This window comes from Spinacia oleracea, chromosome 4, assembly GCF_020520425.1.
Source record: "Spinacia oleracea cultivar Varoflay chromosome 4, BTI_SOV_V1, whole genome shotgun sequence".
Classification (NCBI taxonomy): Eukaryota; Viridiplantae; Streptophyta; class Magnoliopsida; order Caryophyllales; family Amaranthaceae; genus Spinacia; species Spinacia oleracea.
Genome location: NC_079490.1, coordinates 168,979,354 through 169,001,024, shown reverse-complemented (window position 1 = coordinate 169,001,024; position 21,671 = coordinate 168,979,354). Strand labels below are relative to the sequence as shown.

At 34.9% G+C, this 21,671-nt stretch overlaps 2 protein-coding genes and 1 long non-coding RNA gene across 3 annotated transcripts; 2 read left to right on the top strand and 1 right to left on the bottom strand.

Annotated features, from left to right (window-relative positions):
* Positions 1–1,554: 1,554 nt before the first annotated feature.
* On the top strand, positions 1,555–13,735 carry LOC110784262 (protein REDUCED CHLOROPLAST COVERAGE 3). The gene is made up of 23 exons (XM_021988694.2): positions 1,555–1,899; positions 2,000–2,061; positions 2,208–2,300; positions 2,393–2,465; positions 3,985–4,296; positions 5,180–5,241; positions 5,890–6,021; positions 6,134–6,175; positions 6,661–7,167; positions 7,276–7,427; positions 7,514–8,006; positions 8,092–8,154; positions 8,245–8,346; positions 8,833–9,150; positions 9,247–9,339; positions 9,435–9,536; positions 9,633–9,737; positions 10,007–10,140; positions 10,247–10,430; positions 10,905–11,036; positions 11,157–11,269; positions 11,771–11,852; positions 11,966–13,735. Exons 1-23 carry the CDS (start codon positions 1,830–1,832, stop codon positions 13,400–13,402), a joined length of 4,863 nt encoding a protein of 1,620 aa, XP_021844386.1. The 5' UTR covers positions 1,555–1,829; the 3' UTR covers positions 13,403–13,735.
* LOC130472191 (uncharacterized) lies at positions 9,828–10,990 on the bottom strand. The gene is made up of 2 exons (XR_008932262.1): positions 10,855–10,990; positions 9,828–10,498 (listed from the first exon to the last, which is right to left on the bottom strand). It is a non-coding gene; the product is annotated as an uncharacterized lncRNA (long non-coding RNA).
* A 153-nt stretch (positions 13,736–13,888) lies between the features above and the next one.
* On the top strand, positions 13,889–19,003 carry LOC110787759 (uncharacterized). Its single transcript, XM_056842685.1, has 6 exons — positions 13,889–15,157; positions 16,185–16,385; positions 16,493–16,616; positions 16,900–17,196; positions 17,383–17,502; positions 18,174–19,003. The coding sequence occupies exons 2-6, from the start codon at positions 16,195–16,197 to the stop codon at positions 18,645–18,647; spliced, it is 1,206 nt and encodes a 401-aa protein (XP_056698663.1). The 5' UTR covers positions 13,889–15,157; positions 16,185–16,194; the 3' UTR covers positions 18,648–19,003.
* Positions 19,004–21,671: the final 2,668 nt, after the last annotated feature.

Genomic DNA, 21,671 nt, shown 5'->3' with positions numbered 1-21,671 from the left:
AAATGTATAGAGAAAAATATAAGAAATAGCACTTGACTATATATATAAGTCACAAAAAATCGTTTTAAAATAAAGTGTGTGAATATGATAAAGGTATAAAAATTATATATATAAAAAGATCGAAAAAAATAAAAATTTCAATTGTGTGTAAACTTAGTCAACACATTAACCACTGCCTAATAAGATGCTAGTGCAGAACATGGATATGTATATTTATCTCTCACACACTTTAAGGGGATTTGTTTTAGTGGTAGTTGAATGGAGTTTTTTTTTTTATATGTAAAACAAGTTGGGAGTCCTTAACCTCCTCCTATTCACTTTGCAACTAAATGTTCACTTGATGATTGTCTCAAGTTCTCAACGTTATCATGTTGAGGTGCTTGTTTAAAATTTGGAATGAAAGGTGTATAGAATTCAGTAGGTTTGATCTTAATTTTCAAAAAACATTGTATTATTGCTTCCCATGCTAAAAAATAATTAATGTTACAATGTTTTGGTCAAATTATGGTCCTTGGATCAAATGTACCAAATGCATGACACACACATTCCCAACTATAGGCAATGTTAAACACAAAAAACAATAGAGTATTTGGATCAGCATGTGTACGAAGTATATATTTTTCCCAAATAACACAAAATGATCTTGCTTTCCTAAATTAGCCTTCTTCTATTGTCACAACGTATCCTTTGGTAACTAATGACAAAATATTTCGAAAATTCAAAAGCAATTCTTTTTTTCTTATGTACTCGTACACGTTTGCAAACTCTTTAATTCTAAAAGATGTGAGTGGGTGTATACAAAGATGGAGAGTCGAGTGAAAATGTCTAACTATTGTGTGTTTAAGGGAAAAGATGGTTATTATACGTGTTTGTAATAAAATAAAATAAAATATAAGTGATCATAGTACTAAATAAATCATCTCAAAATGGATACATAGAAGATTACAAAGATAATACTAAGTATACAACTGGTACTCGAGTTGTCTTCAATAAAAGACATACAAAAACGAAGTACGCAGTGTATACTTTTACCATTCCTAAAACAATTGTCAAATTAGCATTTACACCGCGATTTAAGGGAATAAAAATGATACTCCATATATTTTCTTCATTTGAATCGTTAAATGAGGACATCAATACTACTACTTTACAATGTCGAAATTCACTAATCCTCTTAAAATTCTCTTGAAAATAATCTAAATTTCCTATCACGAAAGATCTTCTTAGCCATATCTTTATATTTCCTGCTAAATTACTTCGTACATAACAACAACTGATATTTTTTAGTGCAATAACTTAAGTTATCAAAGCGAAAACTACACTGATATTTATAAACGATACTCAAGGAAGTTAAGTTAAAACTTAAAACAACACATAATTAGGAACAAAATGAGGTACATTTAAAAATATAATTTGTAATTAACATAATCAATTCTTAATCCTCATCACTATTATCGCCTTAATTAAACATCTTTGTCACTCAAGTGATAACCAATAGCCCGTTATATATGCATAGACTCAACAAATAGCCCACATCACATGCATCTCATTCTCACACAGTCGACTAGAGTGGGGAAGAGGAGAGAGAAAGTTGAGAGCAAAAAGACAATATGGTTTAAGCATTAAGGTGAGGCCAGGATTTCCCTAAAATCTCAAACGGGTGGTAAAACCCCATAACCCCTCCTTATCTTCCTATCTTCTCCTTCTCCTTCTCCTTTAACACTCTCACCCTCCTTTCTTCTTCTTCATCGTCATTTTCGAATTTTTCTCTCTGCAATTCTGTTTTTTATTTTCAATCTTAACAAACAAAAAGAAAACAGAAAAAAGAAATGGCCCCTAAATCAGGTCGCAGTAAGGGGCACAAACCTAAGTCCGATAAGAAGAAGAAAGAAGAGAAAGGTCATTTTCCAATCTTCATCATTTTGAAAATGCTGTGTTTTTTTTCTTCTATTCTTCTTAATCTGAAATTGACTGGGAATTTTGTGTTGATTGATTGCAGTTGTGCCTAGTGTTATTGACATTGTTGTGATTACTCCCTATGACTCCCAAGTTACCCTCAAGGTATCATCGGAATTAAACTAATTAATTAATTAATCAATTAATTAATTGTCACGTTGATTGTGTATTTAAGCTGGTCAATCGATGACTAAATCCGTTGATAAAATTACGGGATTTTTTTTAACATTTCTTTGTTTTTTGAAATGAAGGGTATATCGACTGATAAGATACTAGATGTGAGGAGATTGTTAGCTTCGAATGTAGAGACATGTCATATTACCAATTACTCCGTGTCACACGAGGTGAGTGTGAATTTCCATTTTTTTTAGTGTGTTTGCGATTATTAATCCGGAAATTTATCGATTGGATTTAAAATGCGAAATCTGATTTTCAGGTAAGAGGGCAGAAATTGAATGACAAAGTAGAGATTACATCATTGAAGCCATGTTTATTGAAGATGGTTCAAGGTAAGTGTGATTATTGGAAATTTTCATTCAAAGTTGTTACTCCGGTTTTGATGTAAAATTTGATCAATCCGTGTTGCACGTGGAATTCATGAATTTATTTAATAACATCGTGAATCATAACTTTTTCCACAGAAGATTTTATATAATAATTCTAACTTTTAATCAATTGAAAATATTTAATACCCTCAAAAAATTTGTATAAAGCTAATGAAAGTCGGAGTAGTCGAAATATGAGGACATAAAAATAGTGTTAAGTGGTCTCGTTTAAACTTTTATTTTATTACATATATTTTTTTTTAATTAAATGAGAGAATTTTAAAATTTGTGATTTTGGAATAATATGAAAAATAATAAATGCTATTTCCAACTTCCAAGTTTATAGGATCAGAGTTTTGCGTGTTCTGTTTGTTGCATGGACTATACAACAGATTTCAAAGAATTAGTTATTAAATTAAATGAAAACAAATGAAGTACTCAGTATAATTTGTGACGGTATTTAAGGAATAAAATGTGTGATTAAAATAAACTACTCCGTAATAAGTTATGTTACCTAATACGTCATTTGTCGTTTATGCAATATCCATGGTGCTCCTTAGTTCTTATGTATGCATAATGCATTTTTATCAATCACTAAAATAAAAGGTGCAACTTCATCCACCTAGTGTACTATTATTACTCTTGTCTCTTATGTAAAGTCTTTTATGTAAGTACATTGTGCATATATGGGGAATCTAATGGTACATGAATTGTGCCACACATGACACATGCATTAATAATTTGTTTGGATGCAAATTAGTACAATGAGTAAATTTAAAGTGTGGTTGTAGTACTCAAAATCATGTATCGAATCTCATCTATATCAATATCCTTATCGTTATGTATGTGCCGAGAACAAAAAAAAAACAAGCCCTTAAATTTCCATAGGTTGAAATTGATTTAAATCGTAGAAAAAACCAGTTTTGTGTAGGGAATATAATATTATTTCATTTTTCAATCATGATAAAAACTAGAGCCTGTTCCGTATCATTTTTTGTTTCCATTTTTTTGTTTTTTACAAAACTAAAAACCAAAATATGAAAACCACGCAAAGTAGTTTTCGGTTTTTGTTGTCAGTTTTCAAAATCAACCTAATTACTATAGGTATGACTATTTTTTGGTTTATGATTCAATCTAAATCGTATAACTTTCAAAATCAAAAAACCAAAAAACTGACAGTGATACCAAACAAGCTCTAAAAGCTGCGATAAACTTTGAAAATCCATATAACAACTTATAAATTGTAGTATTCCGCATAATGTAAGTTGAATGCAATCGGTAATAAAATTAAGGTGTGATTAAAGGGTACTCCACTACTCCCTCAACCTTTAGACCGTAACCAACTAAATTAGTTGCTATTTACACCTTTATTTTCTTTGCATTTTATTTAATTTTCAATACTGAAGTTCCATCGGACTTTTCCACGTAATTACATTGGAGAAAATACCATAAATAATTGGCTAAAAATTTCTGCAATTTACAGATGAATATAGTAGTGAGGCTCAAGCTGTGGCCCACGCGAGGAGGCTACTAGACATTGTCGCATGTACAAGTTGGTTCAACAAGCCCAAAGGGCAACGGCCCACATCATCTGACCACAAATCGAAAAAGGTTAAGGCCCACAGTCCAACAGGGGTGGGACCCGCTCCATCAATGGAAGAGCCCCGCATTCAAAATGGACCGTCCGTTTCGGTTATCTCTGAAGAAAATGACATGGCTGCTCTTCATCCAACACCTAAACTCTCGGAGTTTTATGAGTTCTTCTCTTTCTCTCACCTCACTCCTCCAGTTCTTGGTGGGTCCCATTCTTCCACTGTTTTTTTAAAATAATTTTTATATATTTTTAATTATTCTATGTTTTTATGGCATGAATCATGATTGGGCAATCTGCATGGGGTTGGACTTTTTATCATAGTTGGTGACTTTGGTGTTGTACTGTTGTGTGATCAATTTTGTGTCACATAATTTTTTTTGTTGTTTCCAAAATTAGGTGGCTCGGAATCCACCAAACAATAATGACTTACTGAATACTTCCGTTTCGAAACTTTGACACTATTTACAAATTTCAATTTGACTATCATGTGTGATTGATGGGTAAAGAAAAATATAGTCGTGTGAGTCTTGTTTGATTCGTCTCGATCTGTACTTTCAGAATATCAATTTTTTATAATTTTTAATTTTTTACGAATATAAAATTAGAGATATTAATACATCAGCAAGCGTGAAAATGTAAACTATCTCCATTATTTCGAAACGGAGGGGGTACTGAGTAGACAATCTAGAGTACAATCATATGTTATCATTAGAAAAAACTTTGTCTAACCACCGAGTTGGTAGATGGAGCCTTTGTTAGCGGACTCGGAAACCTATACCGGACACGGGTAAGAGTCTAAGTATAACATGACTATTTTGTGAAAAAGTTGCATGATTTTGGTCCAAAATAAAGTGTAGAAGTATCCAAAACTATGTCCCAATGTCGATAATCCAACACGAGTATTTGAGATAAAATGAAAAGTCCAGTAACAGAGGATGTAGCAATGTAGGCGGGTTGATGTAGCAATGTCCGTTATCATTGCTGAGTAGACAATAATGTTTTTGTGTTGTGACTCATAACTTGAGCCGATTAAACTTGCAAGGTACTACCAAAATTTATGTACTAATGAGATGGTTTATTACAGGAATTAAGAGGTGTGAAAGAAAGTTGGAAGAGAAACGTGAAGGGGACTATTTTGAGTTGCAGGTATATATCCTCAAGTTTAGTCCTTTTAGCACATTTTTAACATGGACCCTGTTCCTCCATGTACAGTGTCCTACTGTGTCATGTGTCCACTTAATTAGCATTTGAATTTATACTCCATGATTATGACCTTAATTTTGTCACTTTGCAGTTTGCACATTGATCTTTCATGTAAATCATGATCGTATTTATTTGGTCTCTAGTGTGAAATTATGAAAATGACAAGTCCAACATTTTCTTTGTCTAGATTATCGATTGATTATATAACCTTTTTATTACGGAGTAGATGTTTTCTTTATAGGACCAAACACAAAATTGACAACACAAAATGGAGATTAGATGTTTGTATCAACAACACATTTGAAAGAATGGCTAAAATTTACTTCGTATAGAGTCGAACATTTTAAATTTAATCTTGACTATAATACACTTTAATTAGTTTCATCCTTCAGGTAATTGTGGATTTTGAATTGAAGAAAAATGATTTAAAGCCAAACTCTAAAGACATTGGCTATTTGGCCAACTAAAAGTTGATATGTACATAAATTTTGATAGGAATCAAAGACTTAATTGATTGTAAATTTGTGATTGCACTGTATGCGATTATAGTGTTTCGAGTTGTGAGTGATTTACTAATGCAGTTGAATATAGATTAAGATTTGCAATGGGAAGATAATACAAGTGGCTGCATCCACAAAAGGGTTCTACACCTTGGGCAAACAGTTGGTACATTCTCACTCCCTAGTGGATCTTCTGCATCAACACAGCCAAGCATTTGCTAATGTGAGTAGTAGTCTCGAGAACTAAGATATCGATAATTTATGTTGTACTATCTTGATGTTGATTCTTATTTAGCAAACAGCACGTTAAATTTTGTTCTCCTTTTACTTCACAGGCTTATGATGCCCTTATTAAAGCTTTTCTGGAACACAATAAGGTAATGCTTGCAGAATGTCTCTGTCTTGAATTCTTTTACTAGTACTCCATATATATATGTGTGTGTCTCATAAGATCAAAAGAAGTCAAACTCATGCAGGGGAGGACCTTCCACCAGGGCCAATCATGGCCAGACCCTGATAAAATTTTTGAAATTATTAATTTTACATGCTAAAATATACATATAAAATGTCCGTGACATGTTGGTTTAATGTGACCAACACAAGTTGTTGGGAAACTAGGGTCGAGTCCCATCAACTATGAAATTCTTGAGAGTGACTCAAGTGAAAACCTGCATAGCTGGCTGGCTAACCTAAGATAGGTGCTGGTTTAGTAGGGTTTTTTCTTCTTACCTAATAGAAAAATAAAAAAAAATGTGGATTGAATGCAATTTTAATTCATATTCATTAATATGTTAAAGTTTCAAACATTGACCCATCGTAATTTTTTGGCCAAGATCCGCCACTAAACTATGTGAAATTTCAGTTTGGCAATCTACCTTATGGATTCCGCGCAAATTGCTGGCTTGCTCCACCTTCGCTTGCTGAATCTCCATTAAGCTTCCCTCCCTTACCAACAGAGGATGAGAACTGGGGTGGAAATGGAGGAGGTCAAGGAAGAGATGGCGAGCATGATCTTCGACCTTGGGCTACTGAGTTTGCTACTTTGGCTAGTTTGCCTTGCAAAACCGAGGAGGAGAGAGTGATACGTGATCGAAAGGCATTCTTGCTCCACAGTTTATTTGTCGACGTATCAATCATTAAAGCTGTAGATAGCATTCGCCATTTGATAGAATCTGACTCTCTTGGAAGAGATACCCATGAAAGCCGTGTGGGTGACCTTTCTATTATGGTTAACCGAGACTTAGCTGATGCTAACATGAAGCCTGATGACAAGTCTCTCTTCTGTGAGGTGTCTGAAACTTCTGCTAGAGGAGTTGTTCAGAGGAATTTGATTAAAGGGTTGACTGCTGATGAAAATGTGACTGTTCATGTGAGTTTTTTCTGTTGTTTTTATCAATTTGTAGCTTCAGTTGATTTAGTTATCAAGGTGTACAGAGTATATGTTTATTGATGTTGTGAACTGTGTGTATTTTTCCAGGATATTTCTTCACTTGGAACTGTCACTTTAAGGTATTGTGGGTTCACTGCAACAGTTAAAGTTGTTGGAAATGTCAAGAAGAATTTTGAGCACCATGATATTAAAATTGATGATCAGCCTGATGGAGGTGCTAATGCCCTCAATGTTTACAGGTTAGTTTCTAATTAAGCTTCTTAATTGTAATTTACGCCTAGTCCCTTTATTTATCTACTGGTCGGCATTTTATGTATGTTCGCAGCTTAAGGATGCCCTTACACAAGCCTATTAACGCTGAACTCTCTGGAGAAAGCGCATCTCCCCTGCCACATTCTGATGAACTAGAAAATCCCAGACCTCAAATCATTAAAATACTTAACAATAGCCTAGCTGAATTAGAAGAGGAGGAAAAACCAGTGGAGGCTGAAGCGGGATTTAGATGGGAACTTGCTTCTTGTTGGGTGCAACATTTGCAGAAGCAGGAAAGTGAGAAAAATCCCAAGGAAGCTGGAAATGAGAAAAACAGTGACTCTTCTGTTAAAGGTTTAGGAAAAGAATTCAAATCTCTAAAGAAAAGGGAGAAAAAGGCGAATGGTGTGGACTCTTCAGATGGACAGGAGGACAATGAACCTCAAGTTTCTGGTCTAGAAACGAATGGACTCAGCAATGATACTGTAGTTTCTGAACTGGAAAAGCTACTTTCTGAAGAAGCTTTCTTGCGTTTGAAGGAAACTGGAACTGGCCTCCATCTTAAGGTTTCTGAATATTCCCTACTATTAGATAAATCGTTTTGGAATGGTGGACTTCTTTTGCTGATTATGTATTTGTTTTCTGTCACAGACAGTAGAGGAGCTTATCACTATGGTTCAGACCTATTATGATGAAGTTGCTTTACCAAAGCTGGTAACTAACTAACTGTCTATTATTTAGCCTCATTTGATTTGGTACTTCCATTTTCTGTTGTCTAACAGAAGACATTTATGTTGATCTCAGGTGACAGATTTTGCATCACTTGAACTTTCTCCTGTCGATGGGCGTACACTTACAGATTTCATGCATCTCCGGGGACTGAAGATGTGTTCTTTGGGTCGTGTGGTAAGGAAACAGTTCAAATCATTTCATTCCAAACAAGTATAAATTGGCCAATAACTTGAAGTTGTTTCTAGCTACTCTTGAGTTTTAACGGTTCTTTACCGTCTTGGCGTCTTCAGTTGTTGGCCCTGTTTGGCAATTGGCTGTTTTACTTGGCTTGTTAGACTGACTGTTTGTGTTGGATGTTTGACTGTAGATTTTCTAAATAATTTTTTAGTAAAGTTGGTTGTTGACTACTAGCTGTTTCATAAAATGTACGTAGTAAAATGAAAAGCCAACAACCAATGTAAAAAAAGCTACTCTTCCTAGCTTTTGGATTTTGGCGGAAAAGCCAACTTACCAAACATCTATATTTGCTGTTTGACCACATGAAAAAACCCAATAAAAAAACCAACAAAAAGCCAATTACCAAACAAGCCTGTTCCTTTTGCTCTCTTATTTTTCGGGTTAGGTGATGACCTCTCTCAATGATTTGAATATGTGATTCAGGTTGAGTTAGCTGAGAAGCTTCCTCACATACAATCCCTATGTGTCCATGAGATGGTCACACGTGCTTTCAAGTATGTAGTAAAAGCTGCCGTTGCTTCTGTTGATGACGTATCACGAATACCAGCAGCAATTGCAACTTCTTTGAATATCCTATTCGGTTCCTCTTCATCTAACGATAATGAAAATGCTGAATTTCAAGAGTATGATCTCAAAGTTAAGTGGTTAAGGGCTTTCCTCTTTAACCGGTTTGGGTGGAAGCTCAATGATGAATTTCTTCACTTAAGAAAGTTGGCAATTCTCCGAGGCCTCTGCCACAAGGTTCCCTTTCTTGTTTGCAAACTTTTTTTCTACTCAGACCTCCATTTCCTTATTCAAAGCACAGTTTTAAACTTTTAATCCTACTATCATTTCCAGGTTGGTATTGAGTTGGTTCCAAGAGACTACGATATTGATACTCCAAACCCTTTTAGGAAAGATGATATAATCAGCATGGTACCTGTGTGCAAGGTGAACATTTTTTTCTTTTTTCTTTCCCCTTTATTTCCTCTGTCCTCATTTTTTTTTTCCATTTCTGGTCTAATCCTTCAAAGTGTCCTCTGCAGCATGTGATTTGCTCTTCTGCAGATGGCCGAACTCTGTTGGAATCTTCCAAGGTAGCTTTAGACAAGGGGAAGCTAGAAGATGCTGTCACGTATGGAACAAAAGTATGTATTTAGTAATGTGTTTCAGCTTAAGTTATTTGTTTCGTCCTTGGATTATGAATAAATATCTGATTTCTTTTATCTGTTCTAAATTCAAAGGCTTTGGCGAAGATCATAGCCGTATGTGGCCCTTATCATCGAACCACTGCTGGTGCTTATAGTCTTCTTGCTGTAGTCTTATACCACACAGGAGATTTCAATCAGGTAACGCATTACTCTGTTGTAAACTTGTAACCTGTTAGAAAGTACTCTAATATGGAAATTAATACAGAATACAGGTTATATAGCTAATACTTACTGTTATAATTCTCTGATACGAGTAATCATTCTTTTGAAGTCATGTAATCTTTTCAACATACAGTTTTTTTAGCTGGATTGTCAATGAACAATGTTTGCCTACCATCAAAATTAAACTCTGAAACAATGTAATTACTAGGAAAATGAATATCATAGTTATTTCTTGTTTTTTTCAGGCTACCGTATACCAGCAGAAGGCATTAGATATCAATGAAAGGGAACTTGGGCCTGATCATCCTGATACTATGAAGAGTTACGGGGATCTTTCAGTATTCTATTATCGTCTCCAACACATTGAATTAGCACTCAAGTATGCATAATTTCTTCTCTAACCTTCATGCTTTGCTATCCTATTTGACAATCCCTCTTGTTGTCTAACTCTTCTAACATATCAAATTTGATATCCTATTTTCCAGGTATGTCAACCGTGCTTTGTTTTTGCTCCATTTCACGTGTGGACTATCCCACCCAAATAGCGCTGCAACTTATATAAACGTAGCCATGATGGAAGAGGGGATGGGAAATGTCAACTTTGCTCTCCGCTATCTCCATGAAGCCCTGAAATGCAACAAGAGGCTCTTAGGAGCTGATCATATCCAGGTCTCTTCAAATTTTCCTCTCTTTATGCTATTGTTGCATGTTGAGCTGATCATCTGAACTTATTTTTCCTGAAAACGCAATTTCTTACGGAGTATTTACAAGTGGTGTACAATAAATATTATACACCGGAGTAAAAGTTAACTAAAAATGCTTAAAACTTACCCTTACATATGTAAAAGTCATACTTCCCATTTTAGTGATACAATTTCCCATTTTAATAAAAATTATTTCTTCAAAATTACTAATAATGTATGCAATTAATCATTTAACCCTTTAAAATGTTTATCTATTAACTTTTTTTTCTTATAATATAAAAGTTCAAAACATATTAAAAGTTACACAAAAAACTGGGTAAAAGTTATCTTAGTGTACAATAAGTTTATTATACACCTTGTGCATGCAAGAACTTTTGTCCTGAAAATACCTGTGCGGTGATCATTGAGTAAATTAAACTTTTTTTCCACGTTGTCTCAGACTGCTGCCAGTTATCATGCCATAGCGATTGCGCTTTCACTTATGGAAGCCTACTCACTCAGTGTTCAGCACGAGCAAACTACGCTCAAAATTCTTGAAGCCAAGCTTGGATTAGAAGACCTTCGTACTCAGGTAATTGATTGGCTAATATTTAGACATTTCGTGACTTTAATGACTTGTTAGAGTCTGATAAAAATACAAGGTCTCAAATCTCAAGACTCATTCTATGAATTTTATTGGTTTTAATTATAGGATGCAGCAGCGTGGTTGGAATATTTTGAATCGAAGGTAATAGAACAACAGGAACTGGCAAGAACAGGAACACCAAAACCGGATGCATCCATTGCTAGCAAAGGGCATCTTAGGTACTAAAAATGTTTGGCTGAGTTGTTGTAGTTGGAAGTAATGCAAATGGTTAATGTAAGGTAATTATGAAGCTAACTGCAGTAACCTAACTTAATTCAATAATATGATTAGGAGTTGTTGTCAATGCATAAATGAAACATAAATCTCTCTTTACCTCTCAAAAAAAAAAAAAAAAATGTGAAAGGGGTAAAGGAAAAGAAAGCAGAAATGAAAAGGGAAAACAAGGAGGAAATTGATGCACTAAATTGTTTTGAAAATGGTTTCTATGCAGTAATATTTACTACGGAAAAACAAGGAGGAAATTGATGCACTAAATTGTTTTGAAAATGGTTTCTATGCAGTAATATTTACTACGGAAAAACAAGGAGAAATTGATGCACTAAATTGTTTTGAAAATGGTTTCTATGCAGTAATATTTACTAAGGAGTACTACTTTACAAGTGTGTCAATTAAACAAGTAATTAAGGTAGTGACTAATTTAAACCTGGTTCATTTGACAGTGTATCGGATCTCCTTGATTTCATTAGTCCTGATCATGATCCTAAGGGCGGAGATGCTCAGAAGAAACATAGGCGTTCAAAGGTATCTAATCTGTTGTTATAACTATGTTGAATGGCTTAACTTACTCTTTCTGATTAGATTTGTGCATTATAATTGCTAATGTTAACTTAGACAAGTTTGTATGGTTTGATTAGATATTGCAGGCTGCTGAAAATTCACAGGTTCAGGAGCAGGGTCAAGTGGCAAATGGCTCAGTACATGAAGATAATGACATAATAAATACAGTTGTTGTGGAAGAAAGAACTGTTAGTAAGGAAGAAGAAGCAGAGGAACAAATTCCTGAAGAATCAAATCATTCAAATGACAGTGATGTTACTCTTGGTGAGCAGGTTGTTTATGGAGAGGTAGTTGATACAAGTTCAGACGAGGGGTGGCAAGAAGCCAACACGAAAGTGCGTTCTACAAATAATAATGCGAATGAGAACAAGTTTCGTAGAAGACGGCCTAATCTGAAAGTAAAAGTCAATCATTCAATTGCTAAAGAAAATGGCCAAGTATCTGGAGTCATGCCTAGAGAACAGAGAGTGATGAATCTTACTATGAACTTGAAGGAGTCTTCTCCACCGAAGAAATCAAGAACTCAAGTTCAATCGAAGAAAACTCTTACTGCAGCAATGGCTTCAAAGGCAATTTCGTATAAAGAAGTTGCCATGTCACCCCCAGGAACCATTTTCAAGCCTGTACAGCAGAAGGAAGAAGTAATAACAAATGCAGAAGAAACCCAGAAAGTTGCTGAAACTTCTGAAGAAGGTAAAAAAGGCAGTGATGATGTAGATGATGTGAATATTTCCCATGTAGAAGAAGAAGAAGAAGTAGAAGATAAAGTTTCTGATGACAGTACAACAGGGGAAACAGAGGTGGTTCCTGAAAATGGAGATATGCCATGTTTGGATAATCAGGAAAAGGCGGCCATGGAAACAAAAGGGTCAAAGCTATCAGCTTCGGCACCACCTTTTAAACCAACCACATTTGGTGCGACTAACTTTTATGAGTTCCCTCCTATTTCTGCTAGGGTTGCATGTGGTCCAAGGTCACCATTGTATTACAGAACAAACCATTATGTCTCACCTAAGCAAGTTGGTGCGACAGTCATGAACCCTGATGCACCTGAATTCGTACCACAGAAACTGTCAACTGATGCAAATTCATCCTCTGATGAGCTAAATGATGGTAAAGAAGTGGTAAAGAAGAGCACATCTGAGGCTGAAAAGGCAGAGTTAGCAAGACAAATACTGCTTAGCTTTATTGTAAAGTCTGTACAGAAGAGTTCTTCTTCATCAGAACATTCTAACGAATCTTCTAGAACAGTGAAAAAGTCAGGAAATTGGCAGAATCCTTCAGAAGCTATAGCAAATGATAGTGCAATTATCAAGATTTTCCAAGGAAGTGAAGAGAAGAAGATGGATGGAGTTGTAAGATCGAATGATCTCGAGAAAACGAACAAAGTTGGGGATGGTGAAGGGTTTGTTGTTGTTTCTAAACGAAGGAGAAATCGACAACATAATATTGCTGCTAATAATGGTGTTGGGAACAATATAGTGTACAATCAACCACAATCAATTTGCACTTGAAAAAAGTATTCGATTCTTAAGCATCGTTTTAATTAGTGGATGTTAATTTTGATGGAGAGAGGAAGTAAATCGTCTTTGTCGTTGAAGTGTCAAATTGATGGGATGATATACTGATGAGGAAGGAAGGAAGCTAGCTTCATTGGGTTGATAGTTATGATGACAATGGATGAAGAAGATGATGGTATGTTTCACTCTTTTTGTAGATGTTGGTTGGTTGGTTGATTAATGAATTATATAAGTAACATAATTAAGCAAATAAATTACTTCTTTTTCTTTGCATTTGTATCAAATAGTTTCAAATTCATGTGTAATGAAAAATAAAAACTTTGATCAGTTGCTTGTTCATTTATATAATATTATGCTTCCTTCATAAAGTTAATCTAAATTTCATATGAAAACGGTTCAAATTAGATCACATAGTTGAAATTTTATTTCTTTTTTACCTTGTGTTTTTTCTTGGTGGGTCTGAAGTGACCGTTATTTAGGAATGAAGAGAGTGTTGTACTCGGTATTACAAATACGACATATTATGAAGAAAGTACTACATACTTTGTATATGCTTTGTTCTCTTTACCTAATTTTCCCTTCCCTTCCTTTCCTTACAAGTCGAGACCACTAATAAGCTGGCTTCATAAATCAGATAGGTGGGCTAGGCCCATATCCTTATGTACGTACCATTTTTTTTAACTCGATTAAAATTATTACTAACTATAATTTGCATTGTTTTTATTGAATTAAACCAAAAATTTTGATCAAAAGTAATTTTTACTTGCACTAATTTTTAGGGAAGAAGTGAGTTTGCTTGAGTTTGAGCTTAACCAAAACTCTAGTTTTTTTTTTTGTTTTTTTTTATTAATTAATCTAACTTTGAAAATATTTTACTTTTGGTAAATGAGTTTAAAACAATCCACCACAAGAATGCTATAACAGCGAGGTGATTATTCTGATCAAGTGTTGGTGATATGATCTCTTTCATTCTTTATTTATGAAAGGTTGTATCATTCAAAATTAGAAAGATATATCACTAATTTAGGAGTACTTGTCGTGAAGACATGCCGTTTCAAATGAAGGATCACATGAATTTGCATATACAAATCAAGAGTATTACGTAAGAGACATAAAAATGGAAGTTCCATGAGTGTAACTAGACAACTAGTAGGTATTTGGCACCTTTTAGATTTTCTGTTGTGTAATGCAGTTATGTGTGGACTCGTAAGAGGAAGTAAATTCGGCATGATGTGATGTGTTTCAAAACACATCACAGGGGCAATTCTGTAAATACCACTACAAGAAATATCCGTTTTAGCGACTATTATTTGCGACGGATAAAAAATTTAGTCGCTAAATAAATTTTAGCGATTGAAAGCGACAAGCGGTCGTAAAAACTGCGACTACATTAGCACAGGTCGCTACGCCGTCGCGAACTTGCGACTGATGTCCCATTTCTGCGACTAAATCGTTGTCGCACAAACCTGAATTAATTAACTTTTTTTAAAACAACTATTGCGACTACGATGTGCGACAATTATAGCAGTCGCCAACTTGTTTTTTAATATATTGTTAAAAATTAACAAAATATCTTACCTTCTGCCTTTCTTTCATTTTCGCATAACGGAGGGTTTTCCCTCAACTTCATTTCCATCCCCGCCGCCCAACATCTCCGCCCTACATCTCCGCCCCACATCTTCGCCGTCCCACGTCTCCGTTGTGTCATCAAAACTCTGTCATCTTCTCCAGCACCGTGTTTGCGACCAAGTAAGTCTAAATTGCTCACTTTACTGAATTTCGTAGTTTAGGGTTTGGTAGTATAAAATTGAGTTGTTTTTATGCAAGTGTAGGAGTGAATTAGAGTCGTTCTAGCGTGGATTAGGAGGCCTGTAGTTTGTAATTAGAACAAGAACTTTGAACTTAGAGAATTTAATTAGTAGCCAATTTGTAATTTAATTTAAATACACATGAATTTTTGGGTTGGTACTGAACTCCGGTTTGAATTAGACAAAAGAACTCTGAATTTAGAGACTTTGATTAGTGGAAGATCCTCCTTCAAAGATGACAATCTGGAATCGAATTTAATTTAAATGTTGACATTTTTATTTTGGAGGTTGGTACATAACTGCGGTTGTGGGTTTTAGTTTGAGTTTAATTAGCACCTAATTGTTAACTTAATTTAAATAAATATGAATTTGTTGGGGTTTAGAAGTCATATTCCCTCTATTGTTTGTCTAATTGTTGTTGAACTTTTATGGCAGTTGTTCACTAGATTCCAACCGTTTATATTCAACTTCTGCTTCTTCAAAATCAAACATTTTAGGTAGTTCATATACTGATGTTGTCAAGTTGGTTTCATATACGCCTACTTTAGTTTATTAATTTCTTGTCTATGTAGCTTTACTACTTGATTTTATATTTTTGGAATGGAAATCATCTTATATGTAAGACTAATACTTTGTAGTAGTAATTTTACAACTTTTATAATATAGTCGTTTTTTACAAAAAAAAACAAGTCAAGTGGGGGTTAAATATACCGATTAAGACTAATAATTTGTAGACTAATACTTTGTACTTGTTTTTTATTTAAATTTAAGCTAATACTTTGTAGACTATTACTTTGTAGACTAATACTTTGTACTTGTTTTTTATTTAAATTTAAATATACCCATTAAGACTAATACTTTGTAGACCAATACTCTGTACTTGTTTTTTATTTAAACTTAAGCTACACGTTTATATTATATTGTATTATTAAACTTTATAACTTGATTTATGAGCATGTATTTTCTAGTTCTTTGACAATGAAGGGTTTCATGAGAGCTTCGAAAAGTGGTCGAGGTCGAGGCGGTGGTCGGAGCACTTATATGATTACACAACCATTACCACCTTCTCCACCTCCACCTCCACCGCCACCGCCACCGCCACCGCCACCGCCACCGCAAATTGATGGGCTGGAGCAGGGAAAGATTGAGCTGACACCTGATGGGTTATGGTGAGTCATAATTATTTGTACATGAAATTTATTGTCCATATCACATGGAATGATTGTTCTGTTGATGTGATACTTAACTCTTCTTGCTAATATTTTTCTTCCACTAGGTTTTGCAATCATGGAGTTGCTGGTTGTGTCACGAAGGCTTGGAAAGCGCACTACAATTACCCTTACTTGAACTATAAGGAGGTGCCACTTGTGGTGAAGGATCGCTGGTTCAATGAGTTTAAGGTACATTTTATTGTTTTAGCTTGCATTCTGCACATTGTTCAAAAAAATATAACAAATGCCTCCTTAAACAAATAGCAACTGCATCTATATTTTAATTCTCACTATTTAGTATCTCATCTATGTATACATGTTTCCTTGTGCCTTCACGAGCTAGTTTATATTGTAATCTCAGTTCTAACTTTGACGAAGGACAAATATTGTTGTTAAAGGTAGTTTAGTCAGAAGGTTGACATTAGTTGACTTTGTTGTTTTTGGATACTTTTTCCTTTTTCTATTTGTGCAGCGTGGATATACTTGGAGACCTGAGTTCAATATTAAGGCTAGGAAAGATTTTGATGCAAAATGTTCGGATCGCCTAAGGGATACAATGAACAAAGTTGCTAGTATTCCTATTCATAAGGATATTGATTTCATGCTTGGTGATGTTCGGGCTGCATATATGAAGAGGCGGGAAGATCCAGAATTTAAGATACGTTCTAAGAGAGCCAAGGCTAATAGATTATCTGGCCAAACTGAAGATAGTTTTGACCCTGGCCATCGTCAAGGTAGCATTTCTACTCCTATGGTCGTTGCAAAAATGGTAAGAGACTGTTACTTTTAACTTGTTCATTGATTTTTTTTATCCTTGTAAGGGTTAAGGCATGCATTTTATTGGGGATTATAAGTACTGCATAAACAATTATTATTTTCTTCATTTTCTTCATTACATTTTCCCTGCCTTTTCTTTGTTATTTTTAAAAACTCTAATAACTTCCTTTATTTTAAGGCGAGCCTTAACAATGGAGTTTTACCAACCGCTGCTGATGTTTATGAGAAGACACATTCTATTCCCGTGGGTGACGAGGGTGAAACTGATTTGATTGGTGAAAAGGCAATTGAAATCATGGTAATGATTTTCGCACCTTATTTGTAATTACTTGTGTTTTTCACTTCCTTAACGTCATCTTTCATTTCTCCCTCTCTCTTTCTCTTTGTGAGGTCGTCTTGTGTTGGAAATTCCCCCCCCCCCTCCCTCTTTCTCAGTTGACTATTAACTCACAGCTCTTATGCTAGTGTTTTTTGCCGTTTATGACAATATGGTCAACTTTGGCATGTGTTGACTTTTTGAGGTGCTACTGCATTGGCTTCCTATTGTTCTTTTGGCGGTGTTCAACAAATTTTAGAATTGATTAATTATGTTCAAATCAGATTAGAACTAATCAGAATTGCTTTGTTCTATTCTGTTCTAAACAGTTCTGATCTGATCAGAACAGCTTAGTTATGTTATGTTCTGTTCTAAACTGTTCTGATCTTGCATAACACTATTAAGTTTATAGTATTTCACTCTTTTGAGTTATCAGACATTATAAAGATGTTTGCTTGGAATGTGGAATATTTAGTAAATATTGAAGCTTTGGAGTGGAAATCTTTCATCAAATATTGTGCGCAACAAATCGACTCTTTAAATTCCCAGCGGCTATCTTAATGCAGTGTTCTAGAAATATTCTCAACGTAGTCCAAGTTTCTTTAAGCTGGTTTGAGTTTATCCTAACCATTTATTTGTTCATTTTAATACAGGAAGAATATAATGACAAACTGGAGGCATGTAAGAGTAAAGGAATTGAGGTAGACCCGAACGATTTATACCTAGAGGTTGTAGGTGGGAAAAAGAAAGGCAAAGTTTATGGTTTAGGGAGTGCTTCACATATGTATTGCAAGCATCTTTCTTCTCACTCTACTGCATCACCTTCTACACCTTCCATTACTTCTCAATTAAGCTCTCAAGTTGAAGAATTAAAGAAGATGGTAGAAGAAACCCAAAAAGTGGCAGTGGAATCCCATAAAGTGGCAGCGGAAGCCCAAAAACTGGCATCGGAAAGCTTAAATTTGGCTAGAGAAACTGCTGAAAACTATAAGATTGAAAAGGCCGAATGGCAGAAAGAGATGAGGGAGATGGCAGCAATAATCCTTTCTGTTCGGCGTAATTCAACCGCTACTCCTACCATTACTCCTACTCCTAACACTACTCTTACCGGCTTTCATGACCCATAGGGATCCATCGGGACAAGGTTCCTCATACGTCACACATGCTACAAGACTTGGTTGAATTTTTTGCTTTGGAGTGATGATTTGGAACGGTCATTTTGTGAATATAACTAGCTTGCTCATTTGGAGGTAATTTTGTGAACGTCTAACATGCTCGATTTGGAGTAATTTTGTGAATGTCATTAGTTGTGTGCCCATTTTGGAGGTAATTTTGTAAAGGACTAACATGATCATTTTGGAGGTATTTTGTAAATGTCTAATACATTTTAGGAGGTGATTCTTGAAACCGTTAGTGGTAAGGTTCAAAACTATGTATTTGAACAATTTATCTAGTGAATGAAAAATCATGAAATATTCAGGTTATTCTATATGTAGTTCTGAATGTAGTTATACAAGCATTTATTTTATATAGGTTGATATGAATAATCAAATATTTTGCTACTACATAACTGATTTTTGCGACGGAGATGGCAGACGCAAAAATTATTAGTCTCCAAATAGTAGCAGTTATTTGCGACTGCAATTTATTTTTGCGACTAAATAATTTAGTCGCAATAAGGTGGTCTCCAAAACGTGGAACAGTATTAGCGACAACAATTAAATTTCTGCGACTAAATGGTTGGTCGCAAAAAAACTAAATATCAGTCGCAAAGCCGTCGCAAATATCCGTCGCCAATACTGCGACAATTACGGTAGTCGCCGAACTTTTAAAACTAGTCGCAAAATATTGGTCGCAAAGTCGTCGCAGGTCTGTCGCAAAAGCTTGCGACAACGCGTAACCAGTCGCAAAAATAGATTTGCGACAAGGGTTTCTGCGACCATCCAAATTCTAGTCGCATTTGTCGCAAATTAATTTTAGCGACGGAAAATAGGGGTTTTGCGACTACTTTGTTCAGTCGCAAATTCACGATTTTCTTGTAGTGTACATTGAATTTCAATGGTACATGTTTTACTCGGAATGATACTTTGTTTTTACGGATTTTTCATGAAATACCCCTCAATTTTCACGAAATTCACCAAATGCCCCTCAACTTTCAGAAATTCACCAAATACCCCTCACCTTTAATATAATACCCAAACTACCCTTACTAATGACACGCCGTTAGTCCGCCGTTAGCCTACTTTTCTAATTCACCAAATGCTCCTACAATGTAACTTATTTCACCAAATAACCTTATTTTAAAATATAATTCACCAAATGCCCAAATGTAAAAATTACCTTTTTAAAGCCCAACGGCTAGTTTTTTGGGATTGAAAAATAGCCGTAGCTTATTGTTTTAGTATAAATAACCCTGTTCTGAGTGTTTATTTAGTCACCAAATTGTTTTGTTGTAGTTTCATCTCAGTTTGTGTCATGAGTTATCATTCAAAAGCATCATCCACACATAATGAGTCTATTACCTCTTGTTTTGCATGAATATAAGTTAAAATCACTACTCAAGGAAAGGAAAGGAAAAAAGGGTTTCCATATTGTAGATAACCAATTGATATTACACTCTATTACCTCTACTAATGGAGTATCATATTCCTGTTATCCAAGCAGATAAGCGGGAAGAAAGTCATGTTCTTAATTTCGTTTCGTGGCCTCAAATAACCGTGAACCAAACACGCATCAAATTCATTAAGTGGTGTTAGTCTTTTGAGTAGAGTTTCATTTGGTTGGTCTTTTATTTTGGAGACATTTTCTTAATTGTATCGCTCTTTTCATATGCCACTCTATAAGAAATGTAAATAAGTAAATTGAGGCATCATATATTTGTATCAAATTGCTTGCATATACAAAGTACCAAGTAGTACTTGGCCTAACCTAGTTGTTGAGATTGTATCTTACAACCTCAAAGTTGTATTTTGGGGTTGAGGATTCCCTTCCCTTGAGTATCCTTTTATACTCAAGGGGCTTACTTATTAACTCGGGCCGAATAGTTCTAAACTGTAACATACCATTGCCACAGTATCTATCATCACACTGCTTTATATCTTCCATAGTCTCAACTCTCAAGTGACTGGAAAGTTTTGGTGACTAAAACAATAAGCTACGGCTATTTTTCAATCCCAAAAAACTAGCCATTGAGCTTTAAAAAGGTAATTTTTACATTTGGGCATTTGGTGAATTATATTTTAAAATAGGGGTATTTGGTGAAATAAGTTACATTGTAGGGGCATTTGGTGAATTAGAAAAGTAGGCTAACGGCGGACTAACGGCGCGTCATTAGTAAGGGTAGTTTGGGTATTATATTAAAGGTGAGGGGCATTTGGTGAATTTCTGAAAGTTGAGGGGCATTTGGTGAATTTCGTGAAAATTGAGGGGTATTTCATGAAAAATCCGTTGTTTTTATCGTAATGGTACATGTTTTATCGTAATGGTACATAAATTTATCGTAATGGTACTCCGTTTAATGAAATGGTACTTTCTTTTTTATGAATGGTATATGTTATTCACTAAAATGCCCCTGTGATGTGTTTTGAAACACATCACAGCATGCCGAAATTTCACTCTCGGACTTGTAATTCCTTAATTAGCTCCCTTTTCACGCCTTTTAGTCTTTTACTGCTTCTTTTTAATAGTGTGCAAGACTTAATCTGACTACACGAAAATAAAATCAACTATTGGATGATTGTCTTACACTCAAGACACACAATATATACTTGATATTTTAGATTTCTTATGTGGCAATATCAAGCTACAAGTAGATACTCCCTCTGTCCCGGAATACTCGACCCGGTTTGACCGGCACAGAGTTTAAGGGACTTGAATTGACTTATTTAATTTAATAGGTAGTAGTTGATAGTGGGGTATTATTTTAATGTAGTTAGTGGGAGGTGGGTTAAGAGGTGGGGTTGTTTGAGAGTAGGGGTTGAATTTTTAATTATTTTTTGTATGGAGTAGGGGGTAGGTGGTAGGTGGGTTAATAGAGGTGGAGTGAGAAATAATATAATATTGTTAGAATATTTCCATTTTTAGAAACAGGTCAAGTATTAAGAGACGGCCCGATAAGGAAAACAGGTCAAGTATTCCGGGACGGAGGGAGT

Excerpts from the sequence above, each read along its gene's own strand:
- LOC110787759 (XM_056842685.1), top strand. The coding sequence starts at position 16,195 with ATGAAGGGTTTCATGAGAGCTTCGAAAAGTGGTCGAGGTCGAGGCGGT. Across the intron at positions 17,197-17,382 it reads CTATGGTCGTTGCAAAAATG|GCGAGCCTTAACAATGGAGT; the intron begins GTAAGAGACTGT and ends CTTTATTTTAAG. Across the intron at positions 17,503-18,173 it reads AAAAGGCAATTGAAATCATG|GAAGAATATAATGACAAACT; the intron begins GTAATGATTTTC and ends ATTTTAATACAG.
- LOC110784262 (XM_021988694.2), top strand. The coding sequence starts at position 1,830 with ATGGCCCCTAAATCAGGTCGCAGTAAGGGGCACAAACCTAAGTCCGAT. Across the intron at positions 2,466-3,984 it reads TTTATTGAAGATGGTTCAAG|ATGAATATAGTAGTGAGGCT; the intron begins GTAAGTGTGATT and ends TGCAATTTACAG. Across the intron at positions 11,037-11,156 it reads TAGAAGACCTTCGTACTCAG|GATGCAGCAGCGTGGTTGGA; the intron begins GTAATTGATTGG and ends TTTTAATTATAG.